General features: G+C 42.4%; 6 protein-coding genes across 8 annotated transcripts; 3 read left to right on the top strand and 3 right to left on the bottom strand.

The window, feature by feature from the left end:
* Window positions 1–1,254: 1,254 nt before the first annotated feature.
* Window positions 1,255–7,647, top strand: LOC6726662 (sodium/potassium-transporting ATPase subunit alpha). Of its 3 annotated transcripts, XM_039295664.2 has the most exons (8): window positions 1,255–1,404; window positions 3,153–3,342; window positions 3,395–3,661; window positions 4,367–6,450; window positions 6,932–7,106; window positions 7,187–7,310; window positions 7,386–7,419; window positions 7,468–7,647. In XM_039295664.2, the coding sequence occupies exons 2-8, from the start codon at window positions 3,193–3,195 to the stop codon at window positions 7,586–7,588; spliced, it is 2,955 nt and encodes a 984-aa protein (XP_039151598.1). In that variant the 5' UTR covers window positions 1,255–1,404; window positions 3,153–3,192; the 3' UTR covers window positions 7,589–7,647. The 3 variants fall into 3 exon arrangements, 2 of the variants coding, with proteins under 2 accessions (XP_039151598.1, XP_002102073.1); XM_002102037.4 differs by having other exon boundaries at window positions 7,187–7,419; XR_005544315.2 differs by lacking the exons at window positions 7,386–7,419; window positions 7,468–7,647 and having other exon boundaries at window positions 7,012–7,106.
* A 1,426-nt stretch (window positions 7,648–9,073) lies between these two features.
* LOC6726661 (poly [ADP-ribose] polymerase tankyrase) lies at window positions 9,074–11,005 on the top strand. Its single transcript, XM_016176055.3, has 4 exons — window positions 9,074–9,625; window positions 10,115–10,360; window positions 10,417–10,621; window positions 10,681–11,005. Exons 1-4 carry the CDS (start codon window positions 9,278–9,280, stop codon window positions 10,890–10,892), a joined length of 1,011 nt encoding a protein of 336 aa, XP_016033144.1. The 5' UTR covers window positions 9,074–9,277; the 3' UTR covers window positions 10,893–11,005.
* A 320-nt stretch (window positions 11,006–11,325) lies between these two features.
* LOC6726660 lies at window positions 11,326–12,913 on the bottom strand. Its single transcript, XM_002102035.4, has 2 exons — window positions 12,641–12,913; window positions 11,326–12,579 (listed from the first exon to the last, which is right to left on the bottom strand). Exons 1-2 carry the CDS (start codon window positions 12,870–12,872, stop codon window positions 11,627–11,629), a joined length of 1,185 nt encoding a protein of 394 aa, XP_002102071.1. The 5' UTR covers window positions 12,873–12,913; the 3' UTR covers window positions 11,326–11,626.
* Window positions 12,914–13,990: 1,077 nt separating this feature from the next.
* On the bottom strand, window positions 13,991–15,509 carry LOC6726659 (odorant receptor 82a). Its single transcript, XM_002102034.3, has 6 exons — window positions 15,182–15,509; window positions 14,929–15,124; window positions 14,530–14,875; window positions 14,355–14,459; window positions 14,143–14,295; window positions 13,991–14,091 (listed from the first exon to the last, which is right to left on the bottom strand). Exons 1-6 carry the CDS (start codon window positions 15,483–15,485, stop codon window positions 14,041–14,043), a joined length of 1,155 nt encoding a protein of 384 aa, XP_002102070.1. The 5' UTR covers window positions 15,486–15,509; the 3' UTR covers window positions 13,991–14,040.
* A 1,010-nt stretch (window positions 15,510–16,519) lies between these two features.
* On the bottom strand, window positions 16,520–17,546 carry LOC6726658. Its single transcript, XM_002102033.3, has 2 exons — window positions 17,417–17,546; window positions 16,520–17,358 (listed from the first exon to the last, which is right to left on the bottom strand). The coding sequence occupies exons 1-2, from the start codon at window positions 17,429–17,431 to the stop codon at window positions 16,606–16,608; spliced, it is 768 nt and encodes a 255-aa protein (XP_002102069.1). The 5' UTR covers window positions 17,432–17,546; the 3' UTR covers window positions 16,520–16,605.
* Window positions 17,547–19,271: 1,725 nt separating this feature from the next.
* LOC6726656 (band 7 protein AGAP004871) lies at window positions 19,272–20,430 on the top strand. The gene is made up of 3 exons (XM_002102031.4): window positions 19,272–19,433; window positions 19,495–20,011; window positions 20,077–20,430. The coding sequence occupies exons 1-3, from the start codon at window positions 19,334–19,336 to the stop codon at window positions 20,339–20,341; spliced, it is 882 nt and encodes a 293-aa protein (XP_002102067.1). The 5' UTR covers window positions 19,272–19,333; the 3' UTR covers window positions 20,342–20,430.
* Window positions 20,431–22,090: the final 1,660 nt, after the last annotated feature.

The raw sequence follows: 22,090 nt of genomic DNA, 5'->3' as shown, positions 1-22,090 counted from the left end.
AGCGCTGCCTACATTTGGGAGCTGGCGCCTGCGCCGAGTAGCGTATACGCGATATCGATTCGTGGCGGTCGTGTTAGTGTTCCTGTAACTTTGGCATCAGGCCAGGCCGTACTGATAAGACGCTCGCTGTGCCAACGAGCCATTATCACCACTCGGAGCGAGGGCCAGCCGAACTGCACCGCATCCCCCGGCTGCGCCCTCAGCCCACTGGAACGGCCTTTGTTGGCTTGTCAGTGCCACTCCAGTTTGTTTGCACACATTCGTGTGTACATGCTGGGCGGACTGTGCTGACCAGGCGGCAGGAAGACGGGACCGGAAGCACAGAGCTTTAAGGAGGAAATTGCAAAGATCTGGCCACATCCGCTCATCTGTCCGCCATCGGACAGTGGTCGGTTCGAAGTCTATGCCGTGCCAAGAGCTCCGACCGAGGTTGCCCAGGGCGCAGGAGAACCCTCCAGACTTCTAATTAGTGCGACACAGATCCGACAGTGTCCATACCAATATCGCCGACTAAGTTGGCTTCATTGTTTTCCGCTCAATCAATTATAATTTCTTATCGTTTTGCCAGACAGCTTGGTGGATTGGTACTGTATGGATGGGTTAGCTGCCGTCCCCGCCCGACTCCATGCCTGGCCTGAATACCACTCAAGCTCGCTCCAGCCAGTCTCTGCTGCACAGCGTGAGATAATTTTTCCTCCACAAATTGCTTATTACTTCTGGCTCGACAAAGCGAAGCTCCTTGCTTAGTATGACAGTCACGACCTGGCCACTAGGGCATTGAAGCCTGGGGATACAGTCCACTGGCCATTAGACCGCTGGCGTGGGGGACTTGCGCGGAAGGAGCGCGGACCGCGGAGTCTACCTAAACAGTCGGTCACGGAGAAGCACAGGGCTTGGGTACTTTTCCCACACCAATGCACGCTACACTCTGCAATGTCGCACTGATTGCCACTCGGCACGAGACCCGTATACAAACCGTACAGTTCGCTCTGGGGCGGTGGTGCTGCTCCTGGTGACCGAAACTACATTAACTGCCGAAAACGGTATACTGGTAGCCAGCAGCTCTTGTGGTAACAACAGCCGCCGAAACGAGGAGAGAGTCCCCAACGCAGAGAGCACTGCTGTCAGTTTTGACAGTTGACCCCAAACAAAACGAAAGCTTGCTGGCCGAAAGCTTTCAGCCGAATTGTTGGCTAATAACGACTTTCCCTTCTGCCGGAGACGCCGTCCCAGAACGCCCTGATAGACAAGGAGCCCCCTTTCCCACTTCCCATCAGTATTGACTGGCACGCTTACATAAGCCTCGTAGTCTGGCGTTGCGATAAACAAAGTGCACCATGTACGTGCAGAGATTGCTCGGAAGCGGAACCGGTGACGGATTATCCTCCGCTAATTTCTTAGCATGTGAGCACCATCTCCTTTGTGGGCCAAGCTTTTTAACACACCTGCCGGAGGAAGCGGATTGATAGCAGCTAATGCCCGAATTGCTTGCCGATTCGCCGGGATTCCGACCTGGGCCTGCTCCTGCAGGATAAGCTCGAGAGCGGCGGAACAGGAAATTCCTGCGGGTTTTCGCGTGGTAGAGCGGTGGCAATTTATATAAATTATTTAATTAGAGCACACACGTCATCATGCGGCGTCGGAGCCCATTATTCTGATTAAAATCAAACCCATTTCGCTTTAAGCCACCAGACAGGTGGCATCCCGCCTCGTCACGGCCCATTCCCTTCTTACCAGTTCTATTATCATACAAAGGAAATTGCTTGGGCTTTCTTCATCGCCTATTTGTCCAGTTATGATTATTTTTTTCAGGCGTATTTCGTTATTCGCCTTCCGTATCATCAGACGACTGGAGGCTAATTGGCCACATTTGGCTCACTGTCGTTTCCAGCTTCTTTAAGAGGTAATGACAGGCAGGAGACCCGTTCGCCTGGAGATTTTTAGCAGCATTCAGTACAGCCGCAATAATTTATAAGGCTTCTGGGAACAATTCCTCTTTTCATAGACTGCGATGGTGGTTAAAAGCATCATTACAGAACGGTGTAGTGGAGTTCTTCGACTGATGTTTATCAATTACAAGTCTATACCATTAAAGGCTTTATACAAATATGCTCACAATATAATAATAACAACATTTTATACCCGTTAAATGGTATACTAGACTCGTTATAAAGTATGTAACAGACCACATGAAGTATATATATTTCTGATCAACAAAGTCAGGAACTATTAAAGCTAAAGAATTGAGATTGGACATGAAGATTCCATTGATTCTAAATGTGATCGCGCAACACAACTAGATTTGATAGATTTCATAGATTTCATAGCGGTAATTTTCAAATACTCTATTTTGCAAGGTCGCACTATTTAGGTGTGAATTATTTATTATTTAATTAAGTCTAGATGTTGTATCAATATTACGTATAGCTACAAAATCTCAAAGTTTATATTCCAAACGGACTTTATGTTTCTTCACTCTTTCTTATGTTGTGACTGGATATTACTATTAGCATTATGAACAGCATTTATATACATTATATAATTATATATTAACGTATATATTATTGGCATTTGAACAGATTGCTCTTTATTAAACTTGTCCTCAATGTATTCTTATAATTCATCAGATAAAGGCCCTTTTAACTAACACCAAATAATAGAATACTAAGTGATTCTTGAGTACTACTAGAATTATTAATGGAAGTTCTACTTTATTTAATAACTTATACCAATCTTTCCGCTCTAATGGCTCTAATAATTTAACTAACATAGGTATTTCGACTTTGTTAACTCCCTCTACTTGCCAATTGGCATAAGCTGCGCATGTATCCCCATCGATATATAGTGTGCGATTATAATTGGTACTGAGTGTAACAAACAGTGTTAAAGAGTGTTAAACAATCTCTTATACGATTTCATACTTTACTCTTCATAGCTGGGGAGCAATAGATTCTTATGTATTAATTGGACTTCCAATATTTTCAGTGAATCTCTAATAAACACTACACTCGCTTCTTGCAAAAATGAATATTTATGTTTATGTTTAAATTTTTTAAAATATGTTTATATGTATGTTGAAAAATTTATGTTTAACATATTATATTTAACAATTAACAAGTTATATTTAAAAATATTTTATTGTATCAATATAGCATAGCCCTTTTAATCAAAAAAACTACAAAACGTTAGAGGATGCCATCAAAAAAAAAAAATAAAGAACACAAAATTAATGGAAAAGAAAAGAAAAAGGACATTCAGTCTTTTAAAAAAGATGTGGAAACTGACAATCATAAAATATCTGTAGACGAACTATTAGAGCGCCTAAAGACAGATCCTAACAGGGTATGAGAATCTACAACGATCTACGATTATAAGTGATAATATTTTTTAATAGGGATTGTCTTTTGCTGAGGCCAAGTTAAGATTGGAAATAAATGGCCCTAACATACTTACGCCGCAGCCTCCAACACCAAAATGGATTGTTTTCTTAAAAACCATGTTTGGTGGATTCGCAATACTACTTTGGGCAGGATCTTTTCTTTGTTTTGTCGGATATCTTATACAATTACAAACCCAGCACGAACCACCAGATGACAATCTCTATCTTGGCATTGCATTGACTGTTTTGGTAATAGTCACAGGGTTATTTACATATTTTCAGGTAAATAAATAAATATTAAAAATGTTTCTAAAAATTACAATTACTCTTATTACAAGTCAAGTCTAAGTTTGGTTTTGCCCCATAGCGGTTATTTGATATTTAGGACCTCTTTCTCTTATTATTCTCTTAGAGTAAAAGGGTATACTGGATTCGTTGAAAATTATGTAACAGGCAGAAAGGAAGCGTTTCCGACCGTATAAAGTATACAAATTCTTCATCTGGATCAATAGATGAGTCGATCTGGCCCTGTACGTCTGTCCGCATGAACGCCTCGATCCCAGGAACTATAAAAGCTCAAGTGTTGAGATGCAGCCTTTTCATGTTGCGACACCCACAAGCCGCAGAAATCTGCTGCGACCACACTTGAAAAATGTATTGATATTTTTTCCTTTTTGTATTACAGTTCTATCGATTTGCCAAAAAACTGTTTGCCACGACCACTTTAACGCCTTAAAGCCGCCAAACTGGTCACGCCCACACTTTTGAACATTTTCTAAAATGTTTTCTCATTTAATTCACTAGTATCTATCGATAATCCAAGAAAAATTATGAAATTTCGCATTCGCACTCGCTGAGTAATGGATATCTGATAGTCGGGGAACTCGACTGTTGTATTCTCTCTTGTTTTAATACACAAATTTTTTAGTATACAAATAATTGTTAACATTTTTGGGATAATAGTCTTAATAATTTTTTACTTATTAGGTTCATAAATCCTCTTCTATAATGGATTCATTTAAAAACCTTGTTCCACAATACGCTACAGTTATACGAGAAGGAGAAGTAAACACAGTAACTTCAGACGAACTAGTAAAAGGAGATATTGTGGAAATTAAATTTGGTGATAGGGTACCCGCTGACATTCGAATATTGGAAGCTCATGGACTTAAAGTGGATAACTCTTCCTTGACTGGAGAATCCGAGCCTCAAGTGAGATCTACAGAGTTTACACATGAAAACCCTTTGGAAACAAAGAACTTGGCTTTCTTCTCTACAAACGTACTCGAAGGTACCTGCCGAGGTGTTGTCATTGCAACTGGGGACAATACAGTAATGGGACGTATAGCAAACTTAGCGGCAGGACTGGACGATGTTCAGTCACCCATTTCCCGGGAAATTCAACTTTTTATTCGGTTTATTACAATATTTGCAGTAATACTAGGACTATCTTTTTTTGCGATAAGTTTAACATTAGGTTATGAATTTATTGATGCAGTTGTGTTTCTTATAGGCATTATAGTCGCAAACGTACCAGAGGGCTTACTCGTAACTGTTACCGTATGTTTAACCCTTACTGCAAAGCGCATGGCATCCAAAAATTGTTTGGTTAAGAACTTGGAAGCTGTCGAGACATTGGGTTCGACATCAACAATTTGTTCAGACAAAACAGGAACCCTGACTCAAAATCGAATGACTGTTGCTCACTTATGGTATGATCAAATAATTGTTGAATCTGACACTACTGAATCTTTTCGAGGATCCCATTTTAAAATTGAGGATAAATCTTTTAATGCTCTTTTTATGTGTGCCGCACTTTGCAATTCCGCTGAATTTAAAGGTGGTCAAGATGATATACCCGTATTTAAAAAAGATGTCAATGGCAACGCATCAGAGGCTGCTCTTTTAAAGTTCACCGAAACTATTTCTGGAGGTATTAGTGCTTTTCGTCAAAAGCATATCAAATTGACCGAAATTCCCTTTAATTCAACGGAAAAATATCAAGTTTCTGTTCACGAATTTAATTCAGGAGATGGATACTTTATAGTTGAGATGAAAGGAGCACCAGAGAGAATATTGGATCGCTGTAGTACGATACTAATTCAAGGGCAGTCTGTAGAACTTACACCTGCATTAAAATTGGAATTCGAAGAAGCTTATTTGGAAATGGGCGGTATGGGCGAAAGAGTATTGGGATTTGCTGACCTTATACTTCCCATGTCTAAATACCCAATTTCTTACGAGTTCAACGCAGATCCTCCAAATTTTCCATTAGAAAATCTTCGTTTTCTGGGATTAATATCATTAATAGACCCGCCACGAGCAGCCGTTCCAGACGCAGTTGCAAAGTGCCGTTCAGCAGGTGTACGTGTAATCATGGTAACTGGAGATCACCCTATCACAGCTAAAGCCATAGCCCGCAGTGTGGGCATAATTACAACGCCTACTGCAGAGGACATTGCCAAACAACGTGGCGTCACAGTTCTCGACATCGATCCCCGACAAGCCACTGCCATTGTGGTCCACGGTGGTGAGCTTCGGGAGATGAAAGCTGAAGAGTTAGACGCTGTGATATACTATCATAATGAAATCGTTTTTGCCCGAACCTCTCCGCAGCAAAAGCTTATAATCGTAGAAGCTTGCCAAAGACGTGGTGAAATCGTTGCTGTAACTGGCGATGGTGTGAATGACTCTCCAGCACTGAAAAGAGCCGATATTGGCGTTGCAATGGGTATTTCTGGATCTGACGTTTCCAAGCAGGCGGCAGATATGATTCTATTGGATGACAATTTTGCGTCCATTGTTGTTGGCATTGAAGAGGGGCGGATTATTTTCGATAATCTTAAAAAGTCCATCGCATATACCCTGACTTCAAATCTTCCTGAAATAGTGCCGTTTTTATTTTTTGTGATATTTGATATACCTCTAGCTCTAGGCACTATAGCAATCCTATGCATCGATATCGGCACTGACATGCTTCCGGCAATATCGCTAGCTTATGAAAAAGCTGAATCTGATATAATGGCGCGTATGCCAAGAGATCCGTTTGAAGACCGTTTGGTAAATAAAAAGTAAGTTTGTATAGCTTATTCCGTAGATCAAGAGTGGTCCTATATCTATTTTTCTTAAATTTATTAACAAATATTTTTATTATTATTATTTATATACTCATATAGATAAGTTCTTTTAAGGCAAAGTATACTCCTAAAAATTGCTTTCATCCCAGCATCCCCCTATATACTCCCAAAAACTTATTTTTACCAGATCATTTGGCCTAAAGCCACACAGCTTAATTTGACATTTAACGTTAGATATGCACCCGCGCACAAAAACTCAAAAAGTAATACATATTTTAAATTTTTTTCGCATATCAACATATAGAGCTTTGCCAAAGGAGTTTTAAAAATATGAAGTTTGTTTATATGTTGTTTAAAATATAAAATGTAAAATATATATATTGTACCAAATATATTTTTTTCGCAAATAAGCTTATTGATACTTACCCCCTGGAAGTATTTATGATTAACATGTTTGGTATCTCTAAATCATTAGGTTAATTCTAATGGCTTACTTGCAAATTGGAGTTATACAAACGGTTGCATGTTTCTTTACTTTTTTTGCTATAATGGCAGAACATGGATTTCCCCCCTCCAGACTTAAGGGAATTCGAGAAGACTGGGACTCAAAAAATGTAGAAGACCTTGAAGATGGCTACGGACAAGAATGGGTAACTGTATTGTGTTCTATTTGGTCTTCTCTTATTATATTTAATTTATTTATATTTTATATTTATTGAAATGTTTGCAGACCTACAGGGAACGTAAAGTTCTTGAATATACAGCAGGCACCGGGTTTTTTGTGTCGATTGTTGTGACACAGGTTTTCGACCTTTTAATATGCAAAACTCGTCGAAACTCAATACTTCAACAAGGTATGGGCAATCATGTACTTAACTTCGCTTTGGTTCTGGAATTCATCATTGCCTGTCTACTTTGCTATGTTCCAGTATTTGAAAAAACATTGAGAATGTATTCCATCAAGTAAGTACAACTAATATGAAAAACGGCTTAAACCTAATGTTTTTCCAGATTTATTTGGTGGATATATGCGTTCCCCTTTGGTCTGTTAATTTTCTTTTTTGATGAGAGTCGTCGATTTCTAATAAGAAGAAATCCAGGTGGCTGGGTGGAACAAGAAACTTATTATTAATTACAGCTATGTATCCAGTTACACCAATAAATTTCCGTCGCCGTACTTGTTTATCTTAATTATCTCGTTGCTCGTAAAGTAAAAGGGTACAAAAGATTTGTTGAAAAGTATGTGATAGGCAGAGGGCTCAATAGGCCAGTCGAACTGGCCATGTCCATCCGTATGAACGTCGAGATCCCATGAACTATAAAAGCCACTGGGTCCGTGTCCCCGCCGCCGCGAAGCATACAATTGCTTTCCTTCTTGGTATTTTCAATTGCCATTTGTAAATTGAAGTTATAAGTCCCCTGTCACAGATAATGATATTGAAAACCCGCCGTCCAAAGCAGCCAGAACTGCCGCCTTGACGCTTGGCACGGTCGTTTTCAATCAATGAGAATTCAGGAGCAGCCGCCGCAAAGATGACAACTCAACTTTTCCCAGCTTCAGCCGCAGACATTGTCATTTCGGGCCGGCAAAAGCACAGTGAGGCTGCCGCAGGACGGCGTGCGGGCTTAAGCTGGGGGATGCGGTGGCTTTGGCGTCTGGCTGCAGAGTGGCTAAATTTAAAACGGTTTCATGTTGTGATTTTGACAAATGATAATTTTCCGCATGTGCTTGTGCCAGTCTTTGTGTTTGACATGTCAGCCGAGACTCGGCTGAAAACGAGATACTCCTATCTCTGTGGCCCGGTGCCCATGCCTCCATGGTGGTCGATGAGTTGGCTCATTGTGCAGGGTGAGATAACTGTCGGCTGAAAATTCCGGAATCATTGCCGACGTGGAAACGTATCTCAAAGGCTCGTTAGGTTGGCACACATGCTCCTGCAAGAAGCACTAGTTTCTTTTGTTACAACGACTTTTTAACGATCCACTCACTTACTAGACGTAATATCAGCAGAGTTGGGTGCTGGCAACAGTTGAAATGTCGCCTGGAAACTTTTAAATTATATTAGTTTCTGAACACAACGTTAATTTATTTTTTTGGCGAATTTATAAAGGGTGCTCTCCATTAAAGTCAATTTCAACGAATGTCGTATCTCTATTTTAACAAGGAAACTTGATTATAAGCAGGACACATCGCTCGGCTATAAGATACCCGTTACTCAGCTAGAGAAAATGCAAGCCAGAGAGATCAAAATTCTTGCTGGCATATCGATAGGAATAGGCAGGAAAAATAATAAAATTAAATTCATTTAAAATAATTTTCAATAATAGCGTTGCAGTTTTGAGCGGCGTGGTCAAGTTTATTAATAAACTGAAACAAATAAACTGAACAAGTAATATAACGAGAGAGTATGCTATAGTCGAAGTCCCCGACTATCAGATACCAATTACTCAGCTTGTGTAAGCGCCAACGCTAAATTTCATAATTTGTCTGGCTTATCGATAGATATTGGGGAATAAAACGAGTAAAAATTAAAAATCAAATTGTGGGCGTGGGATTTTTGGGCGGTTTGTGGTCTTTAAAGTGGGCGTGGTAAAAAAATTTTTAGCAAATCGATAGAAATTTACAAGACTAATAAAAATTAAAAAAATATCTAAACATTTTTCAAAAGTGTGGGCGTGGCAACATGCTGATATTGGCTTAACAATTGCTTTCGAGAGTTGGCAACAGAGTTCGATTTTTTGGTAACCATGGCGTTGCTTCGTCAATTGTTATCGCCAGGCTTAGCGGAAATTTTTTGTTCAAACACCTCAAAGTTGCCCGATGTGCAGCACCTTGGAAAAGGAGTCAAATCAAAGCGAAGATGAGCTTGGCGATAAATTGGACCAAGAAGAGCATAAACTCTTGTGGCCTGATTTCGTGTCGCGGATTTCCAATCCTACCGTTAACAGCGTTCAACTTCATTGGTCCTTGTTAAAAAATGCCTCGGTCTACAGTATAGATAAGTTCCATAAAAGACTGGGCTGGTTACAGTTGGATTGGACTTCCAGTTCACCCATAACAGTTACAAATCTGGAAGAAAACTTCGGATATCGACTACGTATAAAAGCGCTGACAGTTTCGAAGGATGGACACCGTTATGTGCCTTTGGCTGTCTCGCCAGAAATAGTTGTAAATATTATTTATAAGATTTATCAAAAATGTGAAACTATTTCCAAACATGGAACTATGCACAATCAAACGTATGTTCATATTTTTTTTTAATTTCTGGTTCCATCTAAATATTTATTTTGTTTCTAGTTTGGCAGAAGCTTACATGGCTTTTTCTTTCCGTCCGTATGAACGTCGAGAACTATAGAAGTTACAGAGTTAAGATTAGGCATACAGTTTCCGTAGGCGCAAGTTTGTTGACCCATGTCCACTTTAACTCCAAACTCCAAAAAGCTGACGCGGCCACAATTTTGATATATATGATAATATTGTATTTTCTTATTTTGTTAACTTGTATCGCCAAGTCAACAAAATGTTAAATTAATAAGGCTACATTTTAATAGCCAGGTAACGGGTATCTGATAGTCGAAGATGTCGACTGCTGCGTTCTGTCTTGTTTCGTATAAATGGGATCGTCCGCAATAACAATTACCCTTTCTAAAACCTTAGGCTTGCACGGCTGCAGCACTCCCATCTACACACTGCCTAAGCCGAGCCATAAGAAAGGGGCAGCAATTCCTGGTTAAAAGAATGCTGCGTCGACGCCCGAGTCTGATGGAATATCCGGCTTCCAACGGATTCCTGCCACTTGCCAATGCCATTATTCAGGGCGAGATGTGCATCATTGACTTGCTGCTCTCGGCCGGTTGCAGCGTCCACATTGGAAGTCCGGGAAGCGGCCGGACCCCGCTGCACGTTGGTGACTGCCCTAGTCTAAATTGCCAGTTATTAACGAGCTTTAAACCTCACAGCTGGCTTTTTACTACGGTCACCTGCCGTCCGCTCGCATTCTGCTGAACAAGAAGGCCCGCCTGGAGGCGACGGACAGTAACGGCATGACTCCCGCCCACTGCGCCGTTGACGCCAATCAACTGGAAATAGTCAAGTTCGCTCTCGAAGCGGGAGCGAATGCGGAGGCCAGAGACATCTGCGGCTGGACCCTTCTTATGCGCGCAGGTGGGACTAGAAGGACTGAAACTGCTTTAATCGAATCTAAATTCGCTCTTTGCTTGCAGTGGTTATGGACGCTAGCATGGAGCTCATCAAAGTCCTGGTTACGCACGGCGCAGACTTGGCGGCTGTGGATGGTGTTGGCAAAACTTGCGCCGACTTGGCCAAACTTTATCACAGACAGGAGGCAAAGGATTACTTTGACGAGGTGCAAAAGTTCAGGCTGCAGAAATCAGTCGCGACCGCAGACGCAGTGACAAAGGCACAACTGCAATAACGAGGTACACCAAAGAAGTTTGAGGAACAGTGGTGGACTTAAAAGAAGGGAAGGACTCTGGCACGGTTCATGATTAAAGCCCACGATTAAAGCAATAACAACATTAATCTCAAGGTGTATTGAGCATTTCGTTTGAAACCCAATGGCCTACGGTATTACCAAAGATACTATAACGAAGCGTGCAGATCACTGTGAATTCAATTAGAACGAAAGGTGTCAAAAGACTAAGGTTGCTATGAATTTTCCGACCATATAAAGGATATATATTCTTGATCAGAATCAATAGTCCATCTAACTCTGTCCGTCCGCATGAACGTCGAGATCTCTGGAACTATAAAAGCTAGAAGGTTAAGATTCAGAAACAGATTCTTGAGACATAGACGCAGCGCAAGTTTGTTGACACCCATATTTTGAAAAATATAATATCAATATATATATTTATATTTTTTTATAATTTTATTAATCTTGTAAATTTCTATCAGTATCTGTCTACATAGCATTCTTTCTTGTTTTACATTTAAGTTTTTTGTTTTGCAAATTTCTATCGGTAAGTCAACAATTTTTTTACTAGCTGAGTAACGGGTATCTGATATTCGGGTAACTTGATTATAGTGTTTTCGATACTGAAAGCCATTTCTTTCGAATGGTTTATACAGCGTTAAGAGGATGTTAATGCATTATTATATCTCGTAAGCTAAATATAGTATATGTATGATAGAAATTGACTTGATCTATTAAACACAAGTCATAGGGTTCTCCGTTTGAAAACCACAAGAGTATATGTCGTAAAAGTCCTTGTTCTGCTTAAGGCCCAGATAGAAGACATGCTCGGCCAGATCCTTCCCAAACTCACAAAAGTTCTGAGCGTAAAGAGTGAAAAATATACGCTTGTTGTCAAGATGGTACTTTTGAAGGACCCCATTTTCCTGATCGTATATCCCACTGTTCTGTGGGGGCGAATTGATCCAGGCGCTGTAGTCTATCCAGGCGGCTCGGAAGCTCTTTAAGTAGATCACAGCCAGCATTCTGGCCTCGTCCAGAACGTTAACGAACTGCGGCAGCCTTAAACACTCCACATCTTCGCGAAACCGCGTGAAATCTCGCTGACGCTCCAGACTATTAAAAAGCATCATGTACAAATGGACCGTAAACGTGGAGTAGAAGTAGGACATGGGCTTGTTGCGGCTCTGATAGAGGTACATGCTCCAATCCAGCATGGTGCGCTGAACCCCCAGCTCGTATGTTGAATTCAGTTTTCGGTGCTGCTCCAGATTGCGCACGTTGTGTTCGTAGCTCTCCCGGTAGATCCGCAGGTCCTTGTACTCCCGGCTCAGGTCTCTAGCATGGAAGTAGACACGCGGCGTTTTGAACTTCTGCTTGTACGTGGCCAGCTTGCTGAGAATGGGATTCGACTCTCTGTCCTTCTGAAACCTGACGACGAAGCGCTCCAAAATGCCCAGGAAGTCAGCCAGCTCGTGGGATTCTCCATCGAGCATGTTTTTTGTAACTATATACCCGAAAAGTGGCTTGAAATACTCAAAGGTCTCACGATAGCAGTCTTCCAGCGCGTGGTGCAAGTTGCACGAGATGAAGAAGTCCAGCGTCTTCTGCTTTGCCTCGAATGGCTCTGGATCGTTCTGCAAGTCGGTCAGCAACTGCATAAGATCGCCCATTTGCGGCATGTGTCCTTGGATAGGGTATATGCATTAGGTATATGCACTCCCCCAATACAGGCTATCCTCACTTACCCATGATCGAGAAGAGGGGTCTATTGCGGCTACAGACGTAGTCAAAATAGCTCTCGCAGGCATACTTTTCGGTGTTGATGGAGCCCTGCATACGAACCGCCAATTTTTCAAGTTCCCTTATGCGCAGCTCCGACAGGTGCCGCACGTATCCCACTTGGCAATGCCCAGAACCAGTCCACATCAACAGAATAAGCGCTACGGATGCGCGGATTGCAAGACTTGAGGTTGTCATCGCAGAGCTCTGGTCACTGGGAACCCAACTTTTGCGCCAGCCTATCGGACCCCTCAACGGATGTCGGATTTCGTTGCACAGTAGTTTGAGAAAGTCACTTTTCAAGTACGTCTATCACGGAGCCACCAAACTATTTAACTTCAATTGAAATGTAAGCCCAAAAACTTTGTATTCCCAAAGTATTCCCTGGTATTATATAATTTTATATAACTACAATAATTTATTGAATGTTTCCCTTTTTAATGAAAACTTTTTTCATTACTTCTGACAATATTTAAAATGGTTTTTGTTATCATATAATAATTTAAAATCTGTCTAAGTGGACAATAATAAAATGGTTGGCGCTCACATTGACATTATGTATTAGTATCAGAAATATCGTTTGAAAAGCATAGATAGTGTTGGAAAATGTCCTATCAGTGCAACTCAGTATGTTTTTTTGCTAAACTAGTGTGTTTTCAATATTTTTCAACTTATGCTTCTTATTTCAACCTGTTTAACAAAAAATGTATGCGGAAATGTAACGCCTAGTTGGAGATAATTATAGACCGTTCTCCAATTAATATTCAATCTGTAACGTTTTACGTTTTTATTTTATCACGTCTAAAATCCAACCAAACAATCACCTTATTTTTTCTTGAAAATTGCAAAACATTTTTACCACACCCGAAATTTCTCCCTAAGTTAAGGTTGAGAGCTCTCCTACTAGCTGAGTAACGACTAACTGAGAGTCGAGAACATCGACTTTAGCGGGTTCTCTTGTTTTTAATTTGTTAAATTATTGGAACGGATTTATTCATGATCCTATTACACTCGCACCACGGTGCATTGCTCAATTTGAGGTCTTATTTCAATTCAGTGAGTGCCTATGCTTAAGTATAATTCCGAAGCGATAAGCATGTCAAGTCCTATCAGGAAAAATTCTCTCCCACTGTTTTTACGATCGCGCTATTCTTCAATATGGTGCTTTGCATCGTTTCACAAGTATTACGAGTTATATCTGGCTAAGCGTAGGCATCAGTTCGCAGTTGCTTATGAAAGAAAAGATTTAGTATATGACAAAAAGTTGGATTTTAATTAGATGTATCTTCTGATATTAAAGAGTAACACTCAAAGAGTAAAGAGTAGCTAGTGAAAGTCACTTTTTTATTTAGTTAAATTACATTAATTACTCAATAGATTTGATGAGGGTAATCAACGATAGGGCTGTTCGACAGATCTGCAAGCATAGAAGTTAGCTGAAATATTCATAAGAGTGCCTCGGAGTTACCCCAACGAAATTGGCCAGGGATGCAACAAAGAAGCCAGCCCTAATAAGCACTTCCTTTTGAGACTGAAGAATGATCAACGACAAAGATGTACGTGACTTGGGAGAAGCCAGATGCCAGTTGGAGAGCCGGACGGCAGTATCAACCTGCAGACTCTAGAGGACAGGAAATCAAGCCACATGAGAATACACTTACCACTACTTTAAAATCCCACCTCAGCCTTGATGATTTCCCCGCCGTAGCAATAGATAAATAATTGCAGCATGATTGAACCAAAGAACGATGCATACAGCAAGAGATCCATGACAGAGTCCATGTTCTGAGCGAGAGTGGGACAAGGATGCGTTCTTTAAGGGATCGCTTCGAGAGCAATCGTTCTATATACTCACTGTCACTAGTTGGTATATTATAACGCCAACCTGCAAGGAGGTTATGACGAACTGCCCCATCACGGTGGGTGTGTACATCGATCGTAACTTCCGGGATAGGGACAGCAGGAGCACGTGGTATTCAACGATAGATTTCAGCCGGATCTGTGTGTCTGGCTTGGATGAAGGAAACTCCCAGTTTTCAATTTGGCTCTGCAGTGTTTGGAAATGAGCTCGCAGATTAATCGCAAACGAAATAAATAAGCCATCGACTGCCGAGGCGTAGGCAACAACGACGACAGTGACTAGTACGGTGTAGAGGAAACAAACTTCGTATCCGGGGCTTTCCAGATCGTTAAATGGAAACCTGGAGGAGGAGAAGAAGGAGTACAACTCTTAGGAATCTCAATGCATTCTTACTTCATTGGCATGGGCAGCTCCTTGTCACATGTTGTGCCATGCCAACGGCAAGCCCCAATTTTCACAATGGGTCCCAGCATAAAGTATAGTCCTGTTAGGCCGCAGGACAAGCAATATGCTCTTCCCAGAAAAGATGCTAGCTTGTTGGCCTCGGCAACGTAGTCCAATCCCTCTCGGTACCTAGGAATGTGACTTGCTGCTCGAAATAGCCGTTTCAAAAGCTGTCTTTGAACATTATGAGCAGCCCACTTACACTGTTCATGCATTTTCCTGAAGCGGCGAATCATTTCCCAAAAGTCCTTTCTGTTTGCCAAAAATGTAGAAATTTTTATAACCGTTAACATATTGGTGAACACCACGCTGAGACATGCCGTGACCTTCTCCATGTCATTGCGGTTGTAGGCGACATAGGAGATCAGGGGATACTGCGCCGATATAACGAAGATCAGGGAGCTAATGTGCTGCAAGCTGAGTGCCCTGCCCTCGGTACCATCCATGTCATCCCTATGCGCCATTGCCCGCAGGCAGTATTCCTGCAGTTGAAACAGCCTTCCCATGACCCCACTTTCTAGAGCATGAAAGGATTGGGCTGCTTACGCCTGTTTTATAAGCCTTTCGAATATTTTAATTGTCCTATTGATTGATTAATTATTTGTTTTGCCAACGTCAGAGCACAAGCCCCGGGCTAATTGCAGTGATTGTCGATTTAAATTCGAAGTGCTGACACGATAATTGTAACATACCAAGAATTAGATTCGAAATTGCTGGTAATTAGCAGCGATACTCAATTATTTCAAACTAGGAAATCATTGCATTTTATGGTAAATAGATCCCGCAACAGCTGATGAAAAATTTATTAAGCATATAAGTTGTAACAATGCGTAAAAGACAACTGATTCGAAGAATAAACACCCTTGCACTTACTATCATGTTAAGCTCATAAGTTCATTTATTCCGCCCTTTTTAAAAATTTTTAATTAACTGCATAAATTAATGAAGGAAACATCTAAACAAACGACAGTCTGATTTCAAAAATTTATATAGATGTTCCAAAAACCTTTTGACTGTTTTTATTTCAAATAAAATAAAACATGAGACAATGCTATAGTGAAATTCCCCGACTATCAGATACCCGTTACTCAGTCTGTGTGAATGCGAAGGCGAAATTTGATCTTTTTTCTGGAATATCGATAAATATTGGGAAATAAAATAAGAAAAATTTTTAAAATCGTTCCAAAGTGTGGGCGTGGCTGGTTTGGCGGCTTTAGGGCGTTTGAATTGGCGAGGCAACATGGGTCAACAAACTTGCGCTGAGTCTATGTCTCTAGTATCTGTATGAGTCTATTTAAGTATGTATCTGTATCTCAACCTTCTAGCTTTTATAGTTCCTGAGATCTCGACATGTCGATTCCGACATGTAAGCTTAACAAATTTCTCTTCCTAACAGTCAACTACAAAATAGTATCTTCATTTTACATTGTGCAAATCACATTGGTGGCGTAATTTAGAGAGTTAATATTGGATACGAAGTGAAATCGCGCATTGAAGAATAGTGAAAACGAATATTGCTAAAAAAGAATGCCGGCAAGCGTTTAAATTCAACATCAACGTAATTTATTAATAACAACACTTGTAACAGAGGACTCAATGCTTCGTCTTGGGAACCAAGCTCAAAAGTTAGAAATTGGGTGGCAGGTATGCATTGCCCGTGTGCGATCCGACAGCGCCGGTGGAGACGATCTGACCGGCTCCTGTGGCGCCCACAGCGGATCCGGCGTCGATGTGACCGTCACTGCCGCCCAGCGCTCCAATCACGGAGGTGACGGGGGCCACTCCCTCGTCGGTCAGCTGGCTACTGCCGCCCAGAGCGTCGTACTGGGCTTGGATCTGCTGCTGGGCGTGGGCGGCCTCTTCGTTGGTCTTGTACTTGATGAAGAAGACCTCCGGCTTGCTGGTGGAGCTGGCCTGCTCCACTACCTCGGCGTTCAAGTCGCTCTCGCCCTTCTTGCTCAGCACGTAGATGACGGTCTTCTCCTCGTTGGCGGCGGGGCTGATCTTGATGGTCTTCCTGTTGTTGCGCTGCGGCGACTTGATGAACACCACGTTGTAGTTGCGCTTGGGCACGCCCACGGTGATGTGGCGTTCCTTGTAATCCTCAGCCTCCTCCGGGGCGGAGTGGATGAAGAAGCGCTTGGAGACGATGGCCTGCTGCTGCTGCTGCACCTGCTGCACATGCTGCTGCTGGTGGTGGTGAGTCTGTGCGGCCGGCTGCTGGTAGACGGCCTGCGGCTGCACGGGGGCCGCCTGGACGGCGCCCTGGAAGAAGGAGCCTCCGCCGGTGGTGGTGCTGATGCCGCCGAAGCCGGACGGGCCCGGGTTGTAGTTGTAGCCCTGGGGTGCGGCTAGAGCCACGGAGCAGAGGCATAGGACCTAATGCGCAAAATAAAAGGATTAGTCCGGTACGTAATTAGTCCTGCGTCCGCCTTACAATGAATCCACGCATTTCTAGGCTTGGTTGAGCTGGTAGAGTGGGCTAGGGAGGACTAAAGGTTTGACTTCTTTAGTGGTTGATAGTGAACTGTATGACTTCTTGTCCGCTCGAGCTGCTTTTATACATAGCTCACAATTCCAGCTTCGCCGCTGCCACTCGAAAGTTAATAGGTGAAGTTCAACAAATCCGCTGCAGAGCCCCGAAAAGAGTCATGGTCCGCATGAAAGCTGCCAAAAAGAGCTCGCAGCCTCCATTTGTTGCATGTTCATTGTATTTGTTTTAGTTCGCGTCGTCTTCTGCTCTTCTGCTCTTCTGCTCTTCTTCGCCATTCACCTTCGAGCCCCTTCCATCCCTCATTAAATGGCGAGACTTGCTTGTAGTTGCTGGCAATACATGGCCAATTAGCGTGGTTCCCCCAGCAGAGTCTTTGTTGTGGCGCTTAATTGTTAGCCCCGATACTCCGGTCCACCGACTCCCCGATGCGGTCATTACGGAGCGAGTCGAAGCGTTTGGCGAATGACCACCGCTGCCCAGTGCGTCGATTAAGTGGTATTAAAAGTGTAATTGCACAAGCGCCCGGAGCTGGCAGTCGTAGTGCTCCCCCGCGTCGAGTAATCGTAATCCCAAGTCCTAGCTACGGAGAAGACATTTGTGTCCCAGCCCCGTGCCGAAAGAAGTTCACTTCCCAACCGCCACTCCGCACCACTGATGCTCCGGTGATGCGAGTTGTCAAGCTTAATTAATGGTCCGCAGAGCGTAATATTTGCCCGGTTGTTCAAACCGATCGTTTCCTCACCGGCTGCAACGAAGTTCATTTATCATGTCTAGCGGTCAGCCCCAACTTTCTTGGGAATAAATAGCCCTTTGATTATGACTTCAAAGCGTTTTGTTCACATTTCTGCAGTGATTTCTAGGTCTTCTCCGTGCTAAGGAGATGAGATGTGCCCCACGAACACTTGCCGTTGGTGTAATAAGCTGAAACAGCCGGCACCGCAGACCCTCAGTTTTCGAGGTACCCTAATGATCGTGTCATGTTCAGTCTTCATTTACGCATTTCAGCCGATGCCAACATCGATTTCGGAGTCGGTCTGGTGCAAGAGCTTTGTACTTTAACCGCTGAACACAGCGGGCTCTTGCGAAAATCGTAGACGAGTGTTCGCATTCAGTCCAACAAGTTCTGGGAAATACACTATTGATTAGGGCCGCTAATCTCTTCATTGGAGCAGCGTCTAAAAAAAGGTGTTTTTTTTGGAAGAGAAGTGAACATTTTGCACAGAGTATGCATTATATTAAGATCTTATCTACTCGGGCTCAATGTGCAGCTCGATTAAATTCCCGATAAAATTCCCGATAAAATTCCCGCTAAAAAATATAACATTTTATTTTATTAAAATTTATTAAAATGATTTTAACGTCGATAGCTCGGTAACTATAAAAGCTAGAACGATGAGATTAGGTCGGCAGATTGAACAGAAGTAGATGCATAGTAGATGAATATTTTGGTTATTTTTAGAAAGTCTTAATTTTATTTATTTTAATATTTTCACTCTAACTAACAAACCGCTAAATGCTGTCGAGTCAACAAATTTTATTTCTTCTGATTTGTGTAAGAATCTACTTCTCTTTTTGCAGAAAAGCACAAGCCGACAAAGAAAAGTAAAAAAACTTAAGTAGCAGGTATCGGATAGTCGAGAAACTAGACTACAGCGTATTCTCTGGTTTTTTTTGGAAAAATGTGCTGCGCTAGATAAGCAACAACAACATTTAAGCCTCTGCTTACCCATTAAAACCCAAAAGGATTCTTTTTACACATCTACTACCTATAATGCTTTTATCCAAACTTTATTTGAGTTTTGTTATCTAAGTCGTAGTGGAATACACTGTCACCTTACACGATCTTCTAAATCTAATGTAATGGACAATAATCCGACGACCACTGTCTTGCTTGCTCAGAGCTCCTCGGTAAACGTGTTGCACGATGAATCAATGTTACCGCAGCGAAATGTAAAAACAAGTAAATCCCCCCACAAAAGCTAATATATTCCGAGAAACTACATTTATTTGCGATTTCATAGGTGAGAATGTTCCACCAACGTGTGCGGAGAAAACGTTGTTTTTGCTGTCCATTATTCTCATAGTCCTTACCCTGCCGTGGTCCCTATTCTGCTGCCTCAGGGTAATGTCCGAGTACGAGCGGGCGGTAATCCTGCGCCTGGGTCGCCTGCGCCCTAAGCCCCCGCGGGGGCCAGGCGTCATCTTTCTCGTGCCCTGCATTGATGACATCGCTGTCGTGGACATACGCACCAGGTCATTTGACCTACATAGACAGGAAATCCTCACTCGTGACATGGTGACGATCAGCATCGACGGAGTGGTGTACTACAGCATCAAGAGCCCCTACGACGCTATGCTGCAGGTATGCGATCCGGAGGAGGCAACCGAAAAGCTAGCCATGACCACGCTGCGAAACGTGGCCGGCACCCACAAGCTAATGGACTTGCTCTCGTCGAAGGAGTACCTCTCCAACCAAATAGAGGGTATACTGTACAACTCCACAGAGCCCTGGGGCATACGCGTGGAACGGGTCGAGATGTAAGTACTTTTTTCCTCACAACGGATCAATAGCAATATTCAATATATATCAATATATTCGGCAGCAAGGAGATCTTCATGCCTGATCAACTGAAGCGCGCCCTGGCTGTGGAACAGGAGGCGATGCGGGAGGCCAAGGCCAAGGTGGCCGCGGCGCAGGGGGAGCGAGATGCGGTGACTGCTCTGAAGGAGGCTGCCGACATAATGGAGACCAACCCCATAGCCCTGCAGCTACGGTACCTGCAAACACTGAACTCCATCTGCAATGATAACACCAGGTCCTACGTCTTTCCTTTTCCTGTAGACATTGTGAGGAACTTGATGAAGTAGGATTGAGTTCTTTATGTGGGTCCCATATAAAAATGACTTCTCTATTAAATTTAATTATATCGAATTAAATTTAATTATGTTATATCGAATTCTGTTTATCGAACACCCTGTACGAAACACACTGTTCGAAATCGTTTAACACCATATATGAGGGACATATTACCACCATACAGCAAGCTCAGTCAATATTTTCTAGAATTTTTAGGTCAGAGTGTATTTGTATTCATACAGTACTATTTTCAACTGAAGGCATAGCTTTGCAAGTTATTAGCCATAAACTCAAAAGATTCCACTTGCCATGCGACTTCACCGTCGTTGTACTTTCTATTTGTTGTTTATATATTTAATTTAAAAAAGACCAAATACATAATGTTCAATATTTGCCCCGGGACTTCACTGCTGTCAGTTAGAAAAATTTCGAAAGCTCTCGTCAAAGAAAGCTATTTCATTCGATGTCTGAACCAACTGCCAGAAAAAACTTTTTTCGAGTCTAATATGAGCTTTTGGACTTGCAATTAGTACTGATTTTCAATCTAATAACACAAAACCAGTCAGATCGTGCGGTTGAAAAGGAATTCAAATTTAAAATCAATAATATAAGTGTGCAAAATTATTCAATGTACTTTTACCTGGGCTTACAGAAAAACACTCGACTGGATGTCCGACAATATTAAGCAATCAGCAATCATTTTCTGCGGATGACCTGTGCCAACTTATTATTGATTGGCTTTGGTATTTCTATATTTTAATTATTTAATTCAATCCTAATGTAGGCGCCATAAGCCTTGACCATGATAATAGCCAACACACGAAGCGCCGCGAAATAAAAATTAATGAAGTTTGAAACATGAACAGGGAAGAGCTGTGAACGAAGTACATTGCTGCGGCGTATCCAAAGAGTGCGCCAAAAGCCGCGGACTCAGTGTTGATAGCATTGCGTAACTCCGTGGGCCAAGACGCTCTTATCTTTTGTCTGCAAGATTAGGTCGGAGAAAAGCGCCAGGAGTTGCCGATGGCCACAATTCGCTGATTGTTACGCCCCCACAGCTCGTGTGAACGGGTGGCTTGCATAATATGTCGGTCATAAGTGTGATGCCGCAGTATTTGCGCACTCGTAACGGATCGGGAAGAAACGCACGCCACACGGCAATTTGAAGCGATTGTGCTTCATCTTGGCCCGCACTGCCATTTGTGTAGTGATAAATCTCCATCCAGTCATATATCAAATCGTCAGCACCACTCACCTGGCCCAACGGGGCCCCCCAATTATGACCCATGTCTATGGCTGCGGCGGACATTGATTAAAGCAGTAGGACTTGTCTTTTTCGTTAGCTGAATGCTGTATGCTGTACTACGGAAAATACATATTATGCCACAGATCAAATTGTGCCACCATGGACCAATTACAATTTCACTCCCGTCCAATGATCCGAAGTCTTAATAATTGGGTCATCGGAAACCAAAGCAATTTCTGAAATTCATTAAGACATAGTGAAAAAGCGAAAGCTCTCCAGGTAGACGCCATTTTAAATGAGACTATTGTGTGATCAATGCAAGTTGCGATTCGAGATTTCGCGTTGCAGAGATTCGTTCGTCAATTATGACCGGCCATCATCAGCAGCCGCAAATATCCATATCATGATCACCTCACAAGCCAGAGAAATGGATGTGCGCCAAAGTAATCTCCACATCTGTGTGTGTCCAGCGCTCAAGACTTCCAGCTAGACGACGCTTTCGACTTGGCCCTAA

This window comes from Drosophila simulans, chromosome 3R (assembly GCF_016746395.2).
Source record: "Drosophila simulans strain w501 chromosome 3R, Prin_Dsim_3.1, whole genome shotgun sequence".
Lineage (NCBI taxonomy): Eukaryota > Metazoa > Arthropoda > Insecta > Diptera > Drosophilidae > Drosophila > Drosophila simulans.
This window is presented reverse-complemented; position numbering and strand designations above follow the sequence as displayed.